The following is a 16,859-nucleotide window of genomic DNA, read 5'->3' as shown; positions in this document are numbered from 1 at the left end:
TCTTAACACATTCACAATATTTATTTGCGATCCATAATTGGATTTAAGGTATCTGTTGCAATTAGTCCTAACAATTTTTTATTTTTAAGAGAATTTTTTTGAATTCTAGTTTCGGCCCTGGAGGTAGAGAAAGATATTTTACACAAATATAAGAGCATTAACCACAAAAGAGAAAGGTTGATAAGTTCATTACTTGAAAATTAAAAACTCCCCTATGTGGAAAGTTAGTACTCAGACAATGAAAATGAGAGATACAGAGTAGGAAAACATATCTGAAGCACATATAACCCACAAAGAGTTTATACCCAAAATACTTAGTGAACAAGTATAAACTGATAAGAAAGACTGTCCAATAGGGAAAAAAATGAGCCAAAGATTTGAATAGGCAATTCTACAAAGAAATCCAAATAGCGGGCGCCTGCGTGGCTCAGTTGGTTAAGCGACTGCCTTCGGCTCAGGTCATGATCCTGGAGTCCTGGGATCGAGTCCCACATCGGGCTCCCTGCTCAGCAGGGAGTCTGTTTCTCCCTCTGACCCTCCCCCCTCTCATGTGCTCTCTCTCTCTCATTCTCTCTCTCAAATAAATAAATAAAATCTTTAAAAAAAAAAAAAGAAATCCAAATAGCCATTAAACATGCTAAAAGACCCTCAACATCATTAGAAATTAGAGCACTGCAAGTGAAAATCACAAAAAAATACCAGCTCACACCCACCAGATTGGTTAAAATGAAAACATCTGAGAATACAAGCATTGGCAAGAATGTGGAACGATGGGAACTTGTATGCATTGTGCTGTAAGGGTCAACTGGTACAACCCCTTTGGGAAAAAAGTGCAGTAGTACCTTGCAAAGTTGTTAACACATATATGCTATGACCCAGCATTCGACTCTTAGGTATTCTCCACAGAAATGTGGTACCAGGGAATCTGTGTAAAAATGTTAGTAGCAACATAGTCCCTAAAAAAAAACTCTAAACATGCAAATGGCCCAAATGTCGTCATTAGCAAAATGGGTCAATAAGTTGTAGTATACCACAGTCACACACAACAACGAAACATAGAGGAAAAGATGCCAGGCACAATGCAATAACAGACTATTTGATTCTATTCACAAAAGTTCAAACACAGGCAAAACTAATTTGTACTCTTCAGGGATGCATACAAGCAGAGAAATGATTATCACAAAAATTGGCTTATACTATTCAGAGGCTGAGGGCTGGTGTTAGGGTAGAGCCTGAGAGGGAAACTGTGGGTAGAGGCTGAAAGAAAGGGACTAAGAGAAGCACACAGCCAGGGGCTGGGGTGGGGCAGAAGTCTTGGAGTGGAGGGGGTGAAGAAGAACTACATGGTGTGTGACAGACCTGGAGGGACAAGTAAGATGCAGATATGGAAGTTGAGGTGAGTCACACAGGAAAGGGAGCTGAGGCACAGCAGCAGGCTGAGGAGGTGGGGTCACCACAACAAGCTAGGGAAGAAGGAGGCTACCAGCTGGCAAGAACTGGGCACAGGGGATACTCTGCCAGGCAGTGTAGGTTGTTGTTATATACTAACATTTCATACTATCATCTCTAGCCTGGCTAACTGCAAAAGCCTCCAAATGGGTCAGCCAGCTTCTTTCCTTGCCCCTCTAGCCTATTCTCAAACCAACAGTCAGAGGGATCCTCTTAAACTCTTTATGTCAGATCATGTCATTCCTTGCTCCCTTCAGCCACACTATCCTCATTTCTGTTCCTCAAGTACAGTAGGCAGGGTCTTTGCACTTGCTATTCCCTTTGCCTAGGTTTGCCTTGTTACATTTCCCCTAGATACATAGCTTACTCTCTCATCTCTTTCAAGTTTTTACTCAACTGTTGTCTTCTCTCTAAGGCCTTTCAAGGATAGTCTACTAAACATTCAACAGCATACGCCCCAGTTTGTATCCTTTCCTTTGCTTAATATTTTTCTCACTAATACTACTCTCTTGCACTATATATTTTACTTATTTATCTTGTTAAGCATCCTAACTTCTATTAGAATGTAAGTACTGATATACATACAAGGTTGGGATTTAGGGGTCTTTTTCATGTTTGACTCCCTAATACTTAAAAGAATGCCAGTATACACTCAGCATTCACTTAATATTTGTTGAATGAATCAACAAACCCCTCCATCCAATAATGAAAGCTAGAAACCTGGGCACCTTTTGCTCTTTTTTCTCCATCACCCAGTTCTATCCATTTAATTTTCTAAATATCCCTCTACCCCTTCCTCTTCATCTCTATTTCCATCACTCTAGTTCAGACCACTATCATCTTTCACCCAGACTATGACAATAGATACCTAACTTCCCTCCCCTCCTCTAGTTCAAGCCCCATAAAATCAATCCTCCCTGAACCTATCAGATTGATCTTAAAACATGTTGATCTCCTACTAAAACCCTTCAATGGCTTCTCATCCCACATGGAGATTACAACTCCAGCTCCTTGACATTGCACATCTCTGCAAGATCTAGCACACACTTACCTCTCTAGCCCTCCTTTCATTACTCCGGACCACAATTTATGATCAGGAAACACCAAAATGCTTTTGTATGCTAACATGTTTCTGATCTGTAGGAGACTGATTCATCTGTCCTGTGTTTAGAATGTCTTTCCACTTCTCATTTTACCATGCTAATATATACCATTCTTTAGGATTTAGTTCAAATGCTTGCCTCTCCCAGGGTTTACTATTGCTGCCTCCCCCGTTTGCTATGTACCCTCCTCCATGCTCCCATAATTTTCATACATACTCTCCTGTGACACTTACCACACTCCATTGTAACTATATTTGTACACCATTCTCTTCTACTGGAATCTAAGATCTTTCTGTGCATCTTAGTCATCTCTGTATGCCTGGTGCCTATATCAGTGCCTGGCACAAGCAGGTGCTCAAAAAATATTTGGTGCCTGAGTAAATGAGAGAGTTAGGCTATACACAAAGAAAAGTAATTTTTGTAATAATCACTAAGGAAATAGGTAACAAGCAACTTGTGTCACTTTCAAATACTCAGGCATTCAACATATGTCTTTTACAAATTCCATCTTTTGTGAAAGTAAAGAAATAGGCACAGAGCCCAGAAGAATCACTCTTAACATCTCTTATGGTTCTTTCATGCCCAGAAATTTGATTCTTTTTCTTATAAATGCCTCAGGCACCAACAGATCATTTTCTCATTTTTTGTTCAACTTTATTCCTTCACTACTTTGTGGGTGACACAAAAAGAACTTCCAATGAACCACCATAAACAAATGTAACATTTGTTATAATGAGACAATATAGGAGAAACTTGATATACATTATTTTAGACATTTGCAAAATGGGGATTTTATCAAGTAGTCTGCAGTGAAAATAGGCTAATGGGAATTTACTGGGTAAGAATCAGCCTGGTAACAAGAGACAAGTAGTCATTGTGTTCAGAGAACTAAGTGCTCCACTAGGTAGAAAGATACTTATATACCATAGAGATTTCCTTTTAATAACTAACATATTTAATTTCTCCATTATTACTCAGAGAGGTCTATGAAGATACATGACATATAAAAAGATGCCCTCATCTGTTCATTTACTAACCATTAATCCTAAACTTGAAATTCTTTTGATAAAAGAGTTCCTGTTCCATCTGGAGCTAAGAGCAAGGAATCAGGACTAGGTTTTTCTACCCAATTATCCTTTCATTCACTGCCTAAAGTTTCCCCAATCAAACAATGCCAGGGTAAAAGGGCAAACTATTAAACCAGACAGATCTGCCCTCTGAGTTTCTAGTTGGAGAAAAGTATATATAGAAACCAGAATGAGCTCTGGTGTTGTGAAAACTATGGGGATTGTCTCAAAAAGCCTTGGATGAGTTAATACCATAATACCATACCATACCATTTGATTTTAAAATGCAAAAAAGTTTTCAATATTGAAAAAACATAAAAGCCAGATATGAACAATATGAGACACAAGCAAATTGTCAGAGAACAGAAATGGGTATACAAGATTCTTCCCATAGCACTTTTTAAAAATTAAAGTCGATTTTATACAAATACAACCTATTCAAGGGTACATGAAATCAATACTGAGCTTTTTGAGTACCTATTATGGATTATAACTGGTGTTAGGCATTAGCAATATAAAGATAAATAAAAAATGTATCTTTCTCTCATATGTTTAGAGTCCAGCAAGAGACATACAAACATTAGCATCAGATGTAATAAATGTAATGTGGGAGGTGAACACAGGGAAAACAATGTGGAGTAGAGGAGGAAGAACACATTTATCTATTGCAATACATATAAAAATTAGATCTCCAGAGAACGTTGCACAGTTAATATACCATTATATATAATGTAAAAGGAGCCAGCACTCTTTATACTTATCTACATATTAGGATGTGCCTGCCATAGGATAGTACTAATATTTAGCCATTCCTGACCTACAAAAACAGCAATTTGACATGGTTTATCCCGTGAGTTCCAAAACAAAGTTTCATTTATTTATTCTACAAATATTTGGTCATCACATAGCAAGGGCAGGTGGAAGAGGCATGGAGAGGAGAAGAGTAGATGGTACCAAAGGGGACAAGAGAAGCTAAAGACTATAGTTACCCTTTAACCAAATTTATTTTTTTCCTGAGGTTTCCCTTAAAAAATATCAGAGACTCAGCCCTCCAAGAGAACGGTACATCTCTAAGGACCCTGTGTTTGTCCTTACAGATAATAAGCTTTTGTGAGAATGCCTGAAGCAGAAGTAGAGTCTTAGGGAGGCAGGGACCCCAAATCCCTTACTGATAACTCATAGCCAGAGTTTGCTGGTTATCCCTCTTATTTATTCTCCCCTTTTTTCATAGTAGTTACCTCCTAACTTGGGTGGGACATCAACCACCTAAAACAGACCACCTTGTTCACCTTGCAGTCATGTATGGCAGGTGTGAGTAAGTGCTGGTTCATGAGAAGCTAAGTGGAATCAGAGTGCAATTTCTGGAAAGTTAACTTGAAGGGAAGTGGCCTTCTCCTTCTCCTCTTCCTGCTGATTAGGGAAGTCCCTCATTCCCCAGTTCCTATAGTCTTTTCTTTGCAAGAAGATCATATAAATGAAATCACATAGTATGCAACCTTTTGCATCTGGCATTTTTCACTTATAATACCTTTGAGATTTGTCCATGTTGTTGCATGTTTCCGTATTCATTACTTTTATTGCTAAGTAATAGTCCATTGTATGGAAGTATCATAGTTTGTTATCCCTCCCCCAGTTGAGGGCATTGGGGTAATGGGGTTGCTTCTAGTTTTAGCAATGACAAAGTTGCTGCACATGGTCACTTACAGGTTTCTGTGTGAACATAGGTTTTCATTTTAAATAAGTAAACATCTAGGAGTAGGACTGCTGGGGAATGTGGTAAGTGTATGTTAGCATGAGGAACTGCACAAATGTTTTACAAAGTAATTGTATCATTTTGCATCTCATTGCATCATATATGCATCATTGCATACATTTGCAGCAATGTATGAGATTCAAGTTGTTCAAGTTGTTCCACATCTTTGTCGATATTAGGCATTGTCATTTAGACTTTTTAATAGATACATAGTAATATCTCATTGTTGTTTTAATTTGCATCTGTCTAGTGACTAATGATATTGAGCTTCTTTTCATGTCATATTTGCCAAATAGCTTTTTTTGTGAAGTGACTGTTCTTTTTTATTGAGTTGTTTGTTTACTTATTATTAAGTTTTGAAAATTCTTCATTAACTCTGATATGAGCCCTTTATCAGATATGTGATTTGCAAATATTTTCTCCTAGTGGGAGGCCTGTCTTTTTATTGTCTTCACAATGTCTTTCAATGAGCAGAAGTTCTTAATTTTTTTTAAGATTTATTTACTTATTTTAAAGAGAGAGAATGTGCTAGCAGAGGAAGGGGCAAAGGGAGAGGGAGATAGAAGCAGAGCCCCTTTGAGCACGGAGCCCCACATGGGGCTGATCTCACCACCCTGAGATCATGACCTGAGCTGAAATCAAGAGTCAGATGCCCAACCCACTGAGCCACACAGGCACCCGAGAATTCCTAATTTTGAGAAAGTCCAGCTTATCAACTTTTTCTTCTAGGGATAGTGCATTTGGTGTTGTATTTAAGAAATCTCTGCCCAATCCAAGGTCATAAAGATTTTTCTCTTTTATTGTCTTTTCCTGTGTTTTATAGTTTTCAGTTTTACATTTAGATCAATGATCCATTTTGAGTTAATTTTTGCACAGAGCACAGGTATGTACCAAGGTTCATTTCTTTTCGCATCTGGATATTCAATGGCTCCCACACCATTTGTTCATAAGACTACTCTTTCTCCATTGAATTGACTTTGTATCTTTGTTGAAAATCAACTGAGCATAGATGTGTGGGTCTATTTCTGGATTCTCCATTCTGTTAAATGAGACACACTTAAAATTTTTTCTAGTAAATATGTATTTATTTTTAATAGGAATTTAAAAATTGCTGGCTTTCCAACCCCAAGTTGTGGCTTCTTCTCTTAAATTACCCAGTCCTTGTGATTATGTTTGCCTAAAGTTATACTGCATAAACTCATTCTAAAATGTAAACATATATGTCACAACAAGTATCCTCACTTGTAAAACATCTTATTAGATGTTTTTATGACTTGCCACTAAAATATAAGGCATTCATTTTAAAGAACATTAAAAAGTACAGCCTCTTTTAGACTTTACTAAATAGACCTCAGTGCAGACAAATATGCTTTTTAAAACTAAGACATTTTAAGAGTAGGGCTAGCACTATGAATTGTGCAAGACTATTGAATCACAGGCCTGTACTTCTGAAACAAATAATACATTATATGTTAAAAAAAAAAAAAAAAGAAGAAGAAGAAGAAGAAGATAGCAGGAAGGGAAAAATGAAGGGGGGGAAATCGGAGGGGGAGATGAACCATGAGAGATTATGGACTCTGAGAAACAAACTGAGGGTTCTAGAGGGGAGGGGGGTGGGGGGATGGGTTAGCCTGGTGATGGGTATTAAAGAGGGCATGTACTGAATGGAGCACTGGGTGTTATACGCAAACAATGAATCATGGAATAGTACATCAAAAACTAATGATGTAATGTATGGTGATTAACATAACATAATAAAATAAAAAAAAAAAGAGTAGGGTTAGTCTGACTATTTTACTTGGAACTAATACATAGATTCATCAAGTCCCCAAGCCCTGTGGAATTTCAATTAGCTACCTGCCAAGAGCCACAGATAGCATAATATAGCTGTATAGAGGAAATACCATCTGCCTCTGTGAACAAAAATCACTCTAGTATTGATGCCTATGGTTCCTCAGAGCTCTCTCGATTCTGCCAATATTATACCCATGGTTAGCCACAGTGAACTTCTCTGTGAATGTCCCCAACTGCAGAGACTATAGGGAAGCCAGTAATGCAAGAGATTCACCGATAACACTGATTATGCTGATGGTGCATGGCACAGTTGACCACACCAAGATATTCATAAAAAAATTCCCTAAATTGGCAGAAACTACTGAATCCTTGCCAGTTCCTGTGATAAACTAGACATCTAAGTTTTTCCAATTACATTGTTTTTTTTTTCCTTTTCTGATCAAGGAAGCACGTAATATGAGCATCGTTAATGCCCAAGAAGAAACTTCCTATATCTCCCATTACGAAGGAAAAACCCCCTGAGATGATATCAGATATATAAATAGAAATGAATTACAACTATGGACATTGATAGATTGTTATCATGTGGTGAAAATATCCTTTCCCTTTGGCATCTAGTCACTCAAGCCATGTGACTTATGGGTAAGCTTTTTTGTGGCCACTTCTCCCTTTAAGATGGTCCTCTATGGGATCAATTCCAGCTTGAACCAGGTAAGTGATGGGTCATTATTGATTGTGACTCCTGCTCATCTTAACTTGCAGTCAGCAAGCTGGCAAGTTAGAATAGCATAACAGAATGCAGACATCATCTGGGTTGGAGTTATTAGTTGCACACATCAGAATCCACCCTATTTAGTTTAAGAAGGAAAATATTAATTGCAGGTTTTTTAGAAAGTTCACAAAGTCTTTGGAAGGGTCAGAAAAGCAAGCTCTAAACTAAGCTTCTAGGAATAACATCTAGAACCACATATCACAGACTTGGTCAGGTCATACTGACTCTGGCACAATTGGGAAGTTACTGCCATCACCACTGATGCCAGGACATGCTGCTTTTGCTCTTGATCGCACCAACAGGATGGATCTCCGTGCCATATCTGTCTCTTCACATAACTCTTTCTCTTTACCTTTTGTTTCAGTAGTTTGATTATCATGTGCCTCAGTATTATTTTCTTTGTATTTATCCATCTTGAAGTTTGCTAAGCTTCTTGAAAATACACATGGATGTTGTTTGTCAAATTGTGAAGTTCTTGGATGTGATTTCTTCAGTATTGCCTCTATTTCATTCTCTTGCTCTTCTTTCCGGGGCTTTAATTACATATATATTAAAACTGTTTGCTATGTCCCATATTTCTCTTATGTTCTCTATTCTGCTCTTCACTTTATTATTTTCTCTTCATATGCTTCAGTTTGAATATTTTCTATTAACCTGTCTTCAAGTTCATTAATTCTGCCTTCTGCTATGTCTAATCTCCTCTTAAAGCCATCCAATGAGTTCTTAATTTCAGGTATTATATTTTGCATTCATTTCTAGAATGTCTTTTTTGGGGTCTTTTAACTACAATAGCTACATCATTTCTGAGTCTGTTTTATTCCTTGATTATCTATCAGTTACTTTTTCCTGTTTCTTTGAATATTTGACCATTTTTATTGTGTGAATACAGGGCTCAACTTCAAAGCTTTTTTTATTTCAAGAATTTTATCTATGCACTTTTTGTCCAATGCCTGCAAACAGGTTTTTAAAAAGTATTTTGCTCAGTTTTTATAGTTGTTTACCATATCAACTATTCATTATCACTGAGATTGGACCTCAAAGAGCTCTCTATTTTAAATTAAATTACCATTTACCATCAGATTTGTGAAACCTAAGTCCAAGTCTGTTCTCCATCAGTAAAGGAGCCTGCAATCTGTGGAGAAGGGAGATTATGAAAGGAGTTGATGCTATGAGAAACTATCAAAATGTGAAAAGGGTGTCTAAATAGTATTTATTCAAAAAAGTATCTTCTATGCCATCACAATCTGATTCTTTAACTACTATGGCTTCTTGATTAGGTGAGCCAATCAGCCTATGGGGCAAGAAGCACAAAAGTAAGATAAAGTGGAGAAGAGTGGAAAAGTGTCTGGTAGCTTTGTTCGTGCCTATAATGTACCTCAGTTTTATAGGTTACCAGGTGTTATTTTTAAAACCACATTTGAGTACATGCACCCTGATGTTTACAGTAGTATTATCAACAATAGCCAAACTATGGAGAGAGCCCAAATGTCCATCAACTGAGGAATGGATAAAGAAGATATGGCATATATATATATACATATATATGTATATATATATACATATATATATATATACACACACACAAAATGCAATAATACTCAGCCAATCAAAAAGAATGACATCTTGCCATTTGCAATGATGTGGATGGAGTTACAGTGTATTATGCTAAGTGAAATAAGTCAGTCAAAGATAAATATCATACGATCTCATTCATAAGTGGAATTTAAGGGAAAAAAACAGATGAACATATGGGAGGGGGGCAAGGGAGAGAGGGAAATAAACTATAAGAGACTCTTAATGATAGAGAACAAACTGAGGGTTGATGGAGGAGGATGGGTGGGGTGATGGGATAGATGGCTGAAGGATATTAAGGAGGCACTTTTTGAGATAAGCACTGGGTGTTGCCTGTAAGTGATGAATCACTGAATTCTACTCCAGAAACCAATATTACACTGTATGTTAACTAAGTGAAACTTAAATAAAATAAAATAAATTAAAATAAATAAAATAAAACCACATTTGAGATTTCAGCATATTCAATATTGACAATTAAGACATACTTTACTTCTTAATGACTTCGCACATCCACATACTTGTTTCTACAGCTAGCTTTCTCAGGTAGAAAGAAGATAGTGAAAATAGTACTGTATCAGGAGGTATTGAGAAGAAGAGGGAAAAAAATGCCTAAGGCTTATTATACACTTCACTTCAACAAAAATTACTGAGTACCTACTATGTTCCAAGCACTAAAAAATCTGTGACAGTTGCAGGGAGTGGTGGATTGGGATGGGAGGTGAAGGGATAGCAGAGTTGGAAGGGGTGTATGTTACACCAAGAGGAATAAGATGGGGTTCCTGCTTGTATTTGTGAGGGGACATAGATTTTCCAGTGTGCCACAATCACTGTCAAGTCAGGGTTATGTACAAAGGGTGAGAGAGAACCAAGAGTGGATTGAATCTGACCAAGAATCTTAAAAATGAGTGAGATTAGCCAGACAAAGGAAGGTAAGAGAGGCATTCTGGGCAATATCAACAACAGCAGGAGCAAAGGTACAGTCAGGAAACAAAATGTACAGTGCAATGGCCGAGGTAGAGTGGGAGTGGATTACAAGGAGTTTGACATTTCTAAATTGTAAAGTGTGAAGTGGAGTGTGTCAAGAAAGGAGGCTGGAAAGGGAGCTGGGGTCCATGTTATTGAGGACTTGGAAAGCCATGCCAGGAAGTTTGGCCGTTATTATAAGCAAAGGGTGCCATCAAGGAGTTATCTTCAAGGGGGGCATAACCCAAATTACATTTTAGATATAGCATTCTGCTTGCCATTTAGGGGGAAAAATTCAGAAGGGCAGGATGTGAAGCATAACCATAATATGCCCACTGCAATAGTCCAGGAACAATGGACAGGCCCAGTGATAGAAAGGATAGGGTAGAAACTTAAGAGAGAAAAGAGAAAGCTACTCAGAGATGGGAAAAAAGATTTGAGAGTAATTAGTGTATAAAGATAGGTAAAAACATAAGTGGGGTTAGGAGCCAATGAAGTAATGAGAGAAGAGCAAAGAGCAAAGACAGAAAACTTGAGGATACCAGGGTTTTAGGATTGTGCAGACGATGACAAATACACAGGCAGACTAAGATATGGCAAACAGAATAATATTTTAGAAGCTGAAATAGTATTTTAGAACAAAGAGTTACATGGTCAACAATGAGAAATGAAGCAGAGAGGTCTACTAGCATAAGGCTGGAAGAGCACTGACTGGATTAGGTAATTGAGAGGTCACTGGTGACCTTGGAGAGAGGAGAGGATCTTGGTAGAGTAGAGAGGTCAGAAGTCCTGAGAAAATACAGATTATTCTTTCAAATGGTTGATTTCAAAGAAAAGGATAGAGATTAGGGACTGCCCAAGAGCTAGAGTCAAGAGAAGGGTTGTTGTTTTTTTTTAATACTTTATTTATTTGAGAGAGAGAGCATGAGAGAGAGAGAACACAAGCAGGGAGGAGGGGTATAGGAGAGGGAGAAGCAGACTCCCTGCTGAGCAGGGAGCCTGATGCAGGACTTGATCCCAGGACCCTGGGATCATGACCTGAGCCAAAGGCAGACGCTTAACTGACTGAGCCACCCCAGCACCCTAAGAGAAGGTTTGATTTGAATAAGAAAGACTTAACCATATTTATAGGCTGGGAGAAATCCTGGGATAAGAAAGAAAAATAGTAATAAAAGGAGATAATCAGAACCAAGTTCCTAAAGTGGTTAAATGTGTTAGAGTCCCAAACACTGGGGGAAGGACTGGATATGAGCACATAGAAGGCATTGCATCTTGCATCAGGAAGGAAGTGGGGGGACTAGCAGGAGACATAAAGACATAGGGTGGGGCAGGAATTAGGGATCTATCTCACAACTCCATGACTTCATTTTATTGATAAAACAGAGGTGGGTTGTCTCCTGGGGGCTGGAGGGGGATGGTGTATGGCATTAGGTTAAGGGTATTGAAAGAACTGGTGACCTTTTGAAACAATCATAAGAGGAATGGGGAGAATTGGTGAACTAAGGATAGGACTAAGGCCTCTCATGTGGCATTGCGAGTCCAGGTAAAGCTGACTTTTCCTTAGTAGCACTTGGCCATTGAGCATGGATGCAGAGAAAGACAACTGTAAGACAGATCTGGGAATGAAGTTCCCCAGCCATGGTATAGACTAGCATGCCAAAAAATCAAGTGCACAGCTAACAGAGTGGTTTAGGCTGGATGCTTGGGAAGGTCTGGTAGTCCGAGAGATTTTCGGGGATCAAAGAGCGAGCTTTGTGGTAGCAGAATAAGAGTTCTACTTCCCTGCTTTCCTCTCTCCACTCTGGTGAGAGTCCTCTACTTGCTACAGCATGCATTACTGATAGAAAACCAAAATTAAATAGAGAAGGAGAGAAAGAGAGTGAGGAAACTCATTATTTCAAAATTCCTTTAACACTTTTCTTAAAAGGCATGAATCATGTAAATCATCCCCCAAAAGCCTTCTTAAATTCCAAGACTAAGAACAAAATTATGGTTAAACGTTTAATTAATGTTTATTATAGCTAGGATGTTAGTTTTAGAAAGGTCAAATTTATGATACAATGAAGTAATATTTTTCACATTCTGTGGGTCTGTTTTATAGTGCACTGGGGCTCACAGTATAATAAATATCTTCTATTATTTTGTAAGATTCTTGTATGCAAAGCTGTGTAGGCCTGAGATAATATTGAATTTCAAATCAAATGAGCTGGCATGAACCTTAGGGAAGTCACTTTATCTTTCAGGACTTCAGCTTTTAGACTCGTAAAATGAAGGATGGGGATAAATCTCCAAGTTTCCTTCCAGGTAAAAAAATTGAGCATAATTTAATATTTTAAATTCCTATAGAATTGATAGGATTACTCCTTTTCCTTTATGATATACTTTTGTTGCTAGCTATAATTTATTGAGCCTCAGTCCTTGATCAGGAACACAAACTCCAATGATAACACCATCTCTATGGGAAATAGAATCCATTTTGCATCACAATTTACTTTATGTTCCACCACTCTCTGTTTCATATTTACCCTTTGGAGGCTTCATCTCCAAAAGTTCAGAGATATTTGTTCACCATCTTGTGACCATGGGTCTCTGAGGAGATGCCATATTATATTGCTTTCAGAAACCAAGTCCCTGATTTCCGCGGGTGGGTACTCTGCAGCAACCCCTGCACATCTCAGGTTTGTCACTGAGGATAATATGATAAAATGCCTATAGAGTATCTGTTAGAATGCCTGAGATGTGGGAACACTTCATAGAGTATACCCAATACACTGAACAGCATGATACATGGCAAATAATCAAAACACAGCATTATTCTTGTCCCCCATTTAGATATTTCTCCTGCCACTAGATGAAAACTAAGCAGAACCCATGGCTCACCCTTGGGTTTCACAGGGTCCTACAGTCACTTTAAGTCACAAAATACAGTCTTGATTCAAAATCAAATTGCCCAGTTCCAAGAGATTAATCAACTCTTCCTTTATTCAGATGATGACCTCTCCTTTCATTCCCTAGATGCTTAGACCATCAGAGTCCATGGGTAGGAGGGAAAAGGGGACAAGATGTATAGGAGAGGCCAGCAGAGTTGTCATTAGCCTGATGACTGATGCTGTCCCCAAGTAAACCTTGCAGGTGGTTAATGCTGATTCTTGCCCTCCTACCAGTTTTGTTGCCTTGATTGCCAGCTGGGAAACATTCCTGGAAACATTCCCCTGATGTGGGTCATTTACATTTTCCTTTGTCTAACTGCTTCTCTTCCACCTATCAGGTTCCCAATTAGTGCTATTCCACCCCACTTTTGGGGGGTCCCCTCCCCATTAGCAGGAGTCCTATTGGGAAGAAAAAGCTCAGACAGGCTGCCTTTGAATATGACCCTGTGCTACTAGGCAATGATTTCTTAAGCAGGGCACATACAAGATTGATAAATAGTATTTCATGAGGACCTTCCAGGTTCCATTTAGAATGTAAGAAGCTGGAAAGAATGTTGCCTCCCAATTTAAGCACAAGGAAAAGCTATATCAGAACTTTTCTCGAACCCATCAGAGGACTGAGGCCACAGGGCAAATAAGCCTGAGATTTAAAGAAAGGCAGATGTTTCCAAGGAGAGAGGCAATACAGGAACTAGCTTACTTGAGACAGAGCACCTGGAAAAGACAAGGCCACCATGTAAGTGGGTAAGAAGATTGTAGCTAATACTCTGTAATAAGTCAATAGTTAAATTTTTATAATTTGCTGTTGTCATAGAGCAGAGAGTATAGAACCCGTGAAAGTTACAGACAGAGGGGAATTTATACCCCCTTACAGGCTTTTCTCCACAGAAAGCTCATAAAAAAGATCAGGGTCAGGGGAGGTGAGCAGAGGAATATTCTTATGTTACACAGGTCTAAGAAATAAGAAAAAAAGCCCTACATGAGTGGCCAGCTCTTGGTTTTGGCTCAGGTCGTGATCTCAAGGTCGTGAGTTGGAGCCCCTCACCCCATCCAGGCTCCGTACTCAGTGGGAGGAGTCTGCTTGAAATTCATGAAATGTGCATTAGCTCTGTAGCCCACCATAGGTAGTTCAGGCTTGATGTAGCTTCTATTCCTTCTAGGTCCCAAGCTTATGCAATGCCCAATATAATATCTTTTTGTTTAAAAATATGCAGAGCAGGCATTTTTCCTCTAATGTTTTAAAAGAGACATTTCTTTTTACATGCTGTTAATTGCTGTGGTATAACTATTAATTGCAGATTATTTTTTTTTCTACCCATAGAATAAAACTTCTTGTTGTGCCATCATTCTCCTACCATGTCATTTATCAATAAGTAAAGATTTGTGGGGGCGCCTGGGTGGCTCAGTCAGTTAAGCATCTGCCTTCAGCTCAGGTCAAGATCTCAGGGTCCTGGGATCGAGCCCCGAATCAGGCTCCCTGCTCAGCGGGGAGCCTGCTTCTCCCTCTGCCTGCCGCTCTCCCTGCTTGTGCTCTGACTCTCTCTCTTTCTGTCAAATAAATAAATAAAATCTTTAAAAAAATAATAAAAATAAATAACGTTTGTATACTTTACTGTAGTTATGCTGTACTCAATACAGTTTGTTTAATGGTCCAGCCAACACTCCAAGGGAGGCTATATCCACATGGGGCCTCCAGGACTCATGCACCAGTGACCAGTCTGGGGAATGCAATTATTCCCAACACAGCAGCCATCTCTGTTTTCAATTCTGCCATGGAGGCAGCTCCTCTAGTTCCCTGTGACCATCAGACACCAATCCTCAAGCTCCAACTGCAGGGGTTCCCCACTAACCGCTCCGAGGTTATGGGGGCCCCTTCACTGGGTCTGAGGAAGAGGAACACGCCATCCACTCCACCTTTCACTTTGCCCATCAAGCTCTCCCCAACGTGTCTCTTCACAAATCCTCTCTCCTCTTCACAATTTTACCTTTTTTTACATCTTTAATGTGAATGAGAGGTCCAAGAGTGTTTGAGCCAGAATCAGATTTTACTCTATCATTACATTTTGCATTTTCATCTGGCACCTCTCTCTGGTGTGCAGTATTTGTAGTTCGTGTTGGATACCGCTCAATCCAGACTTAAACACTGACCTGTCTTAAACAGACATAAACTTGAACCATATGAAATTGTTGATTGTTGACTACTGTTGATCTAAAACAATTGCGATCTCATATGGTTCAAACTAACAATTTTATCCAAAATAAAATTTTTAGAGAAACTGAACTTTAGGTTGGGTTTGAGTTCTTAAATGAATGACAGGGAAAATCCTGAAACACCGTCAGCAGAGCATCTCACCTTGGCTTTCAGATGAGCACACAGTTCCTGTTGCTTTCTCCTGTCCTTAGCCAATGTGTCCTCCATTGCGTGTGCTGCACAGGCCTCGGCAAGGGTCAGCACAGCCTTCTGGATAAAGTCTCTCCTGTTCTCATTCCAATTTGATATCAGGATCCTTCGCTGCTCCCTGGCAAAGTGATATTGATCACAATATTTCTCATGTTCCACCTGAAAAGATAACAGATGGCAAACACTTACTATGAAACTGAGCCTATACTTTATGTCATTGTTACAAAAATGAATAAAATGAATTATAACCAATAATTTTGAAAAATTGGGGACAAACAGCTTAATAGTGAATGCAGCAACCAGGACCAGGTGCCAGTCCCAGAGTTCTGAGCCTGTGGCTAACCAGTGACTAAGGACCAGTTGTTTAATATTTCTAAGTCCTTAGTTTCCTCGTAAGGGATGGAGTCTGATTAGGTGGCCCTAAAACATTTTCCATGTCTACATGGCAGTGAATCTATTCACAGAAAGAATTACTACCCCTGTATATAATTTCAAAGATACTCCATCTTTTAATTAGTTTGGGTATTTTAACAATTACTTCAAGTGCTTCACTTAGATACATGCTAATAAACATAAATCACTATCATAATCCCCAAAACTCAGTTTGTCCTTGGTTACTGAAATATTCAGGTTTTAGGATGTCTAAACTTGAAGGAATTACAGCGGTGATATTAGTTCTTCCCATCCTATTGTCCTGATGGACATGACATTCTCACATGGGTACTGGTAATTCCTGTTGGCAGTGAATCCCAACCACAAGAGATCTCAGAGTCTTGAGGGGAAGAACAGGAATGGAGATTGCCTGAGTCGTTTGAAAAATCTTTGTAGGTGATTCTGAAATGCTCCTTATATAAAGTTGTGTCTCCTGAAATTGAGAGCCAGTGACCTACATAATTCTTTATCTTGCCAGTATAGACCACATCTCTGAATCTGATACATTATTTAACCCCTAAGTGGTGTAAGAAAAGAATCTAGCAAGGAGGATAAGGTTGTCCTAAAATAATAGTCTAGGTATGGTTAATTAGTTACATGATGAAACAGGCTATGGATTC

The 16,859-nt window shown here is 38.8% G+C and overlaps 1 protein-coding gene across 13 annotated transcripts in view; it reads right to left on the bottom strand.

The window, feature by feature from the left end:
- The window catches only part of CCDC148 (coiled-coil domain containing 148), a 173,134-nt gene that overhangs the window by 53,497 nt on the left and 102,778 nt on the right, over nt 1-16,859 (bottom strand). For all 13 annotated transcript variants that reach the window (XM_081814400.1, XM_081814410.1, XM_081814401.1 and 10 more), the window contains one exon: nt 15,760-15,966. In XM_081814400.1, coding sequence (XP_081670526.1) covers nt 15,760-15,966 — 207 coding nt within the window. The remainder of the gene's footprint in view (nt 1-15,759; nt 15,967-16,859) is intronic.

This window comes from Leptonychotes weddellii, chromosome 3, assembly GCF_054177405.1.
Source record: "Leptonychotes weddellii isolate Sample4059 chromosome 3, ASM5417740v2, whole genome shotgun sequence".
NCBI classification, from domain to species: domain Eukaryota; kingdom Metazoa; phylum Chordata; class Mammalia; order Carnivora; family Phocidae; genus Leptonychotes; species Leptonychotes weddellii.
Note: the sequence above shows the minus strand (reverse complement) of the source record. Positions and strands in the feature narration are given on the sequence as shown.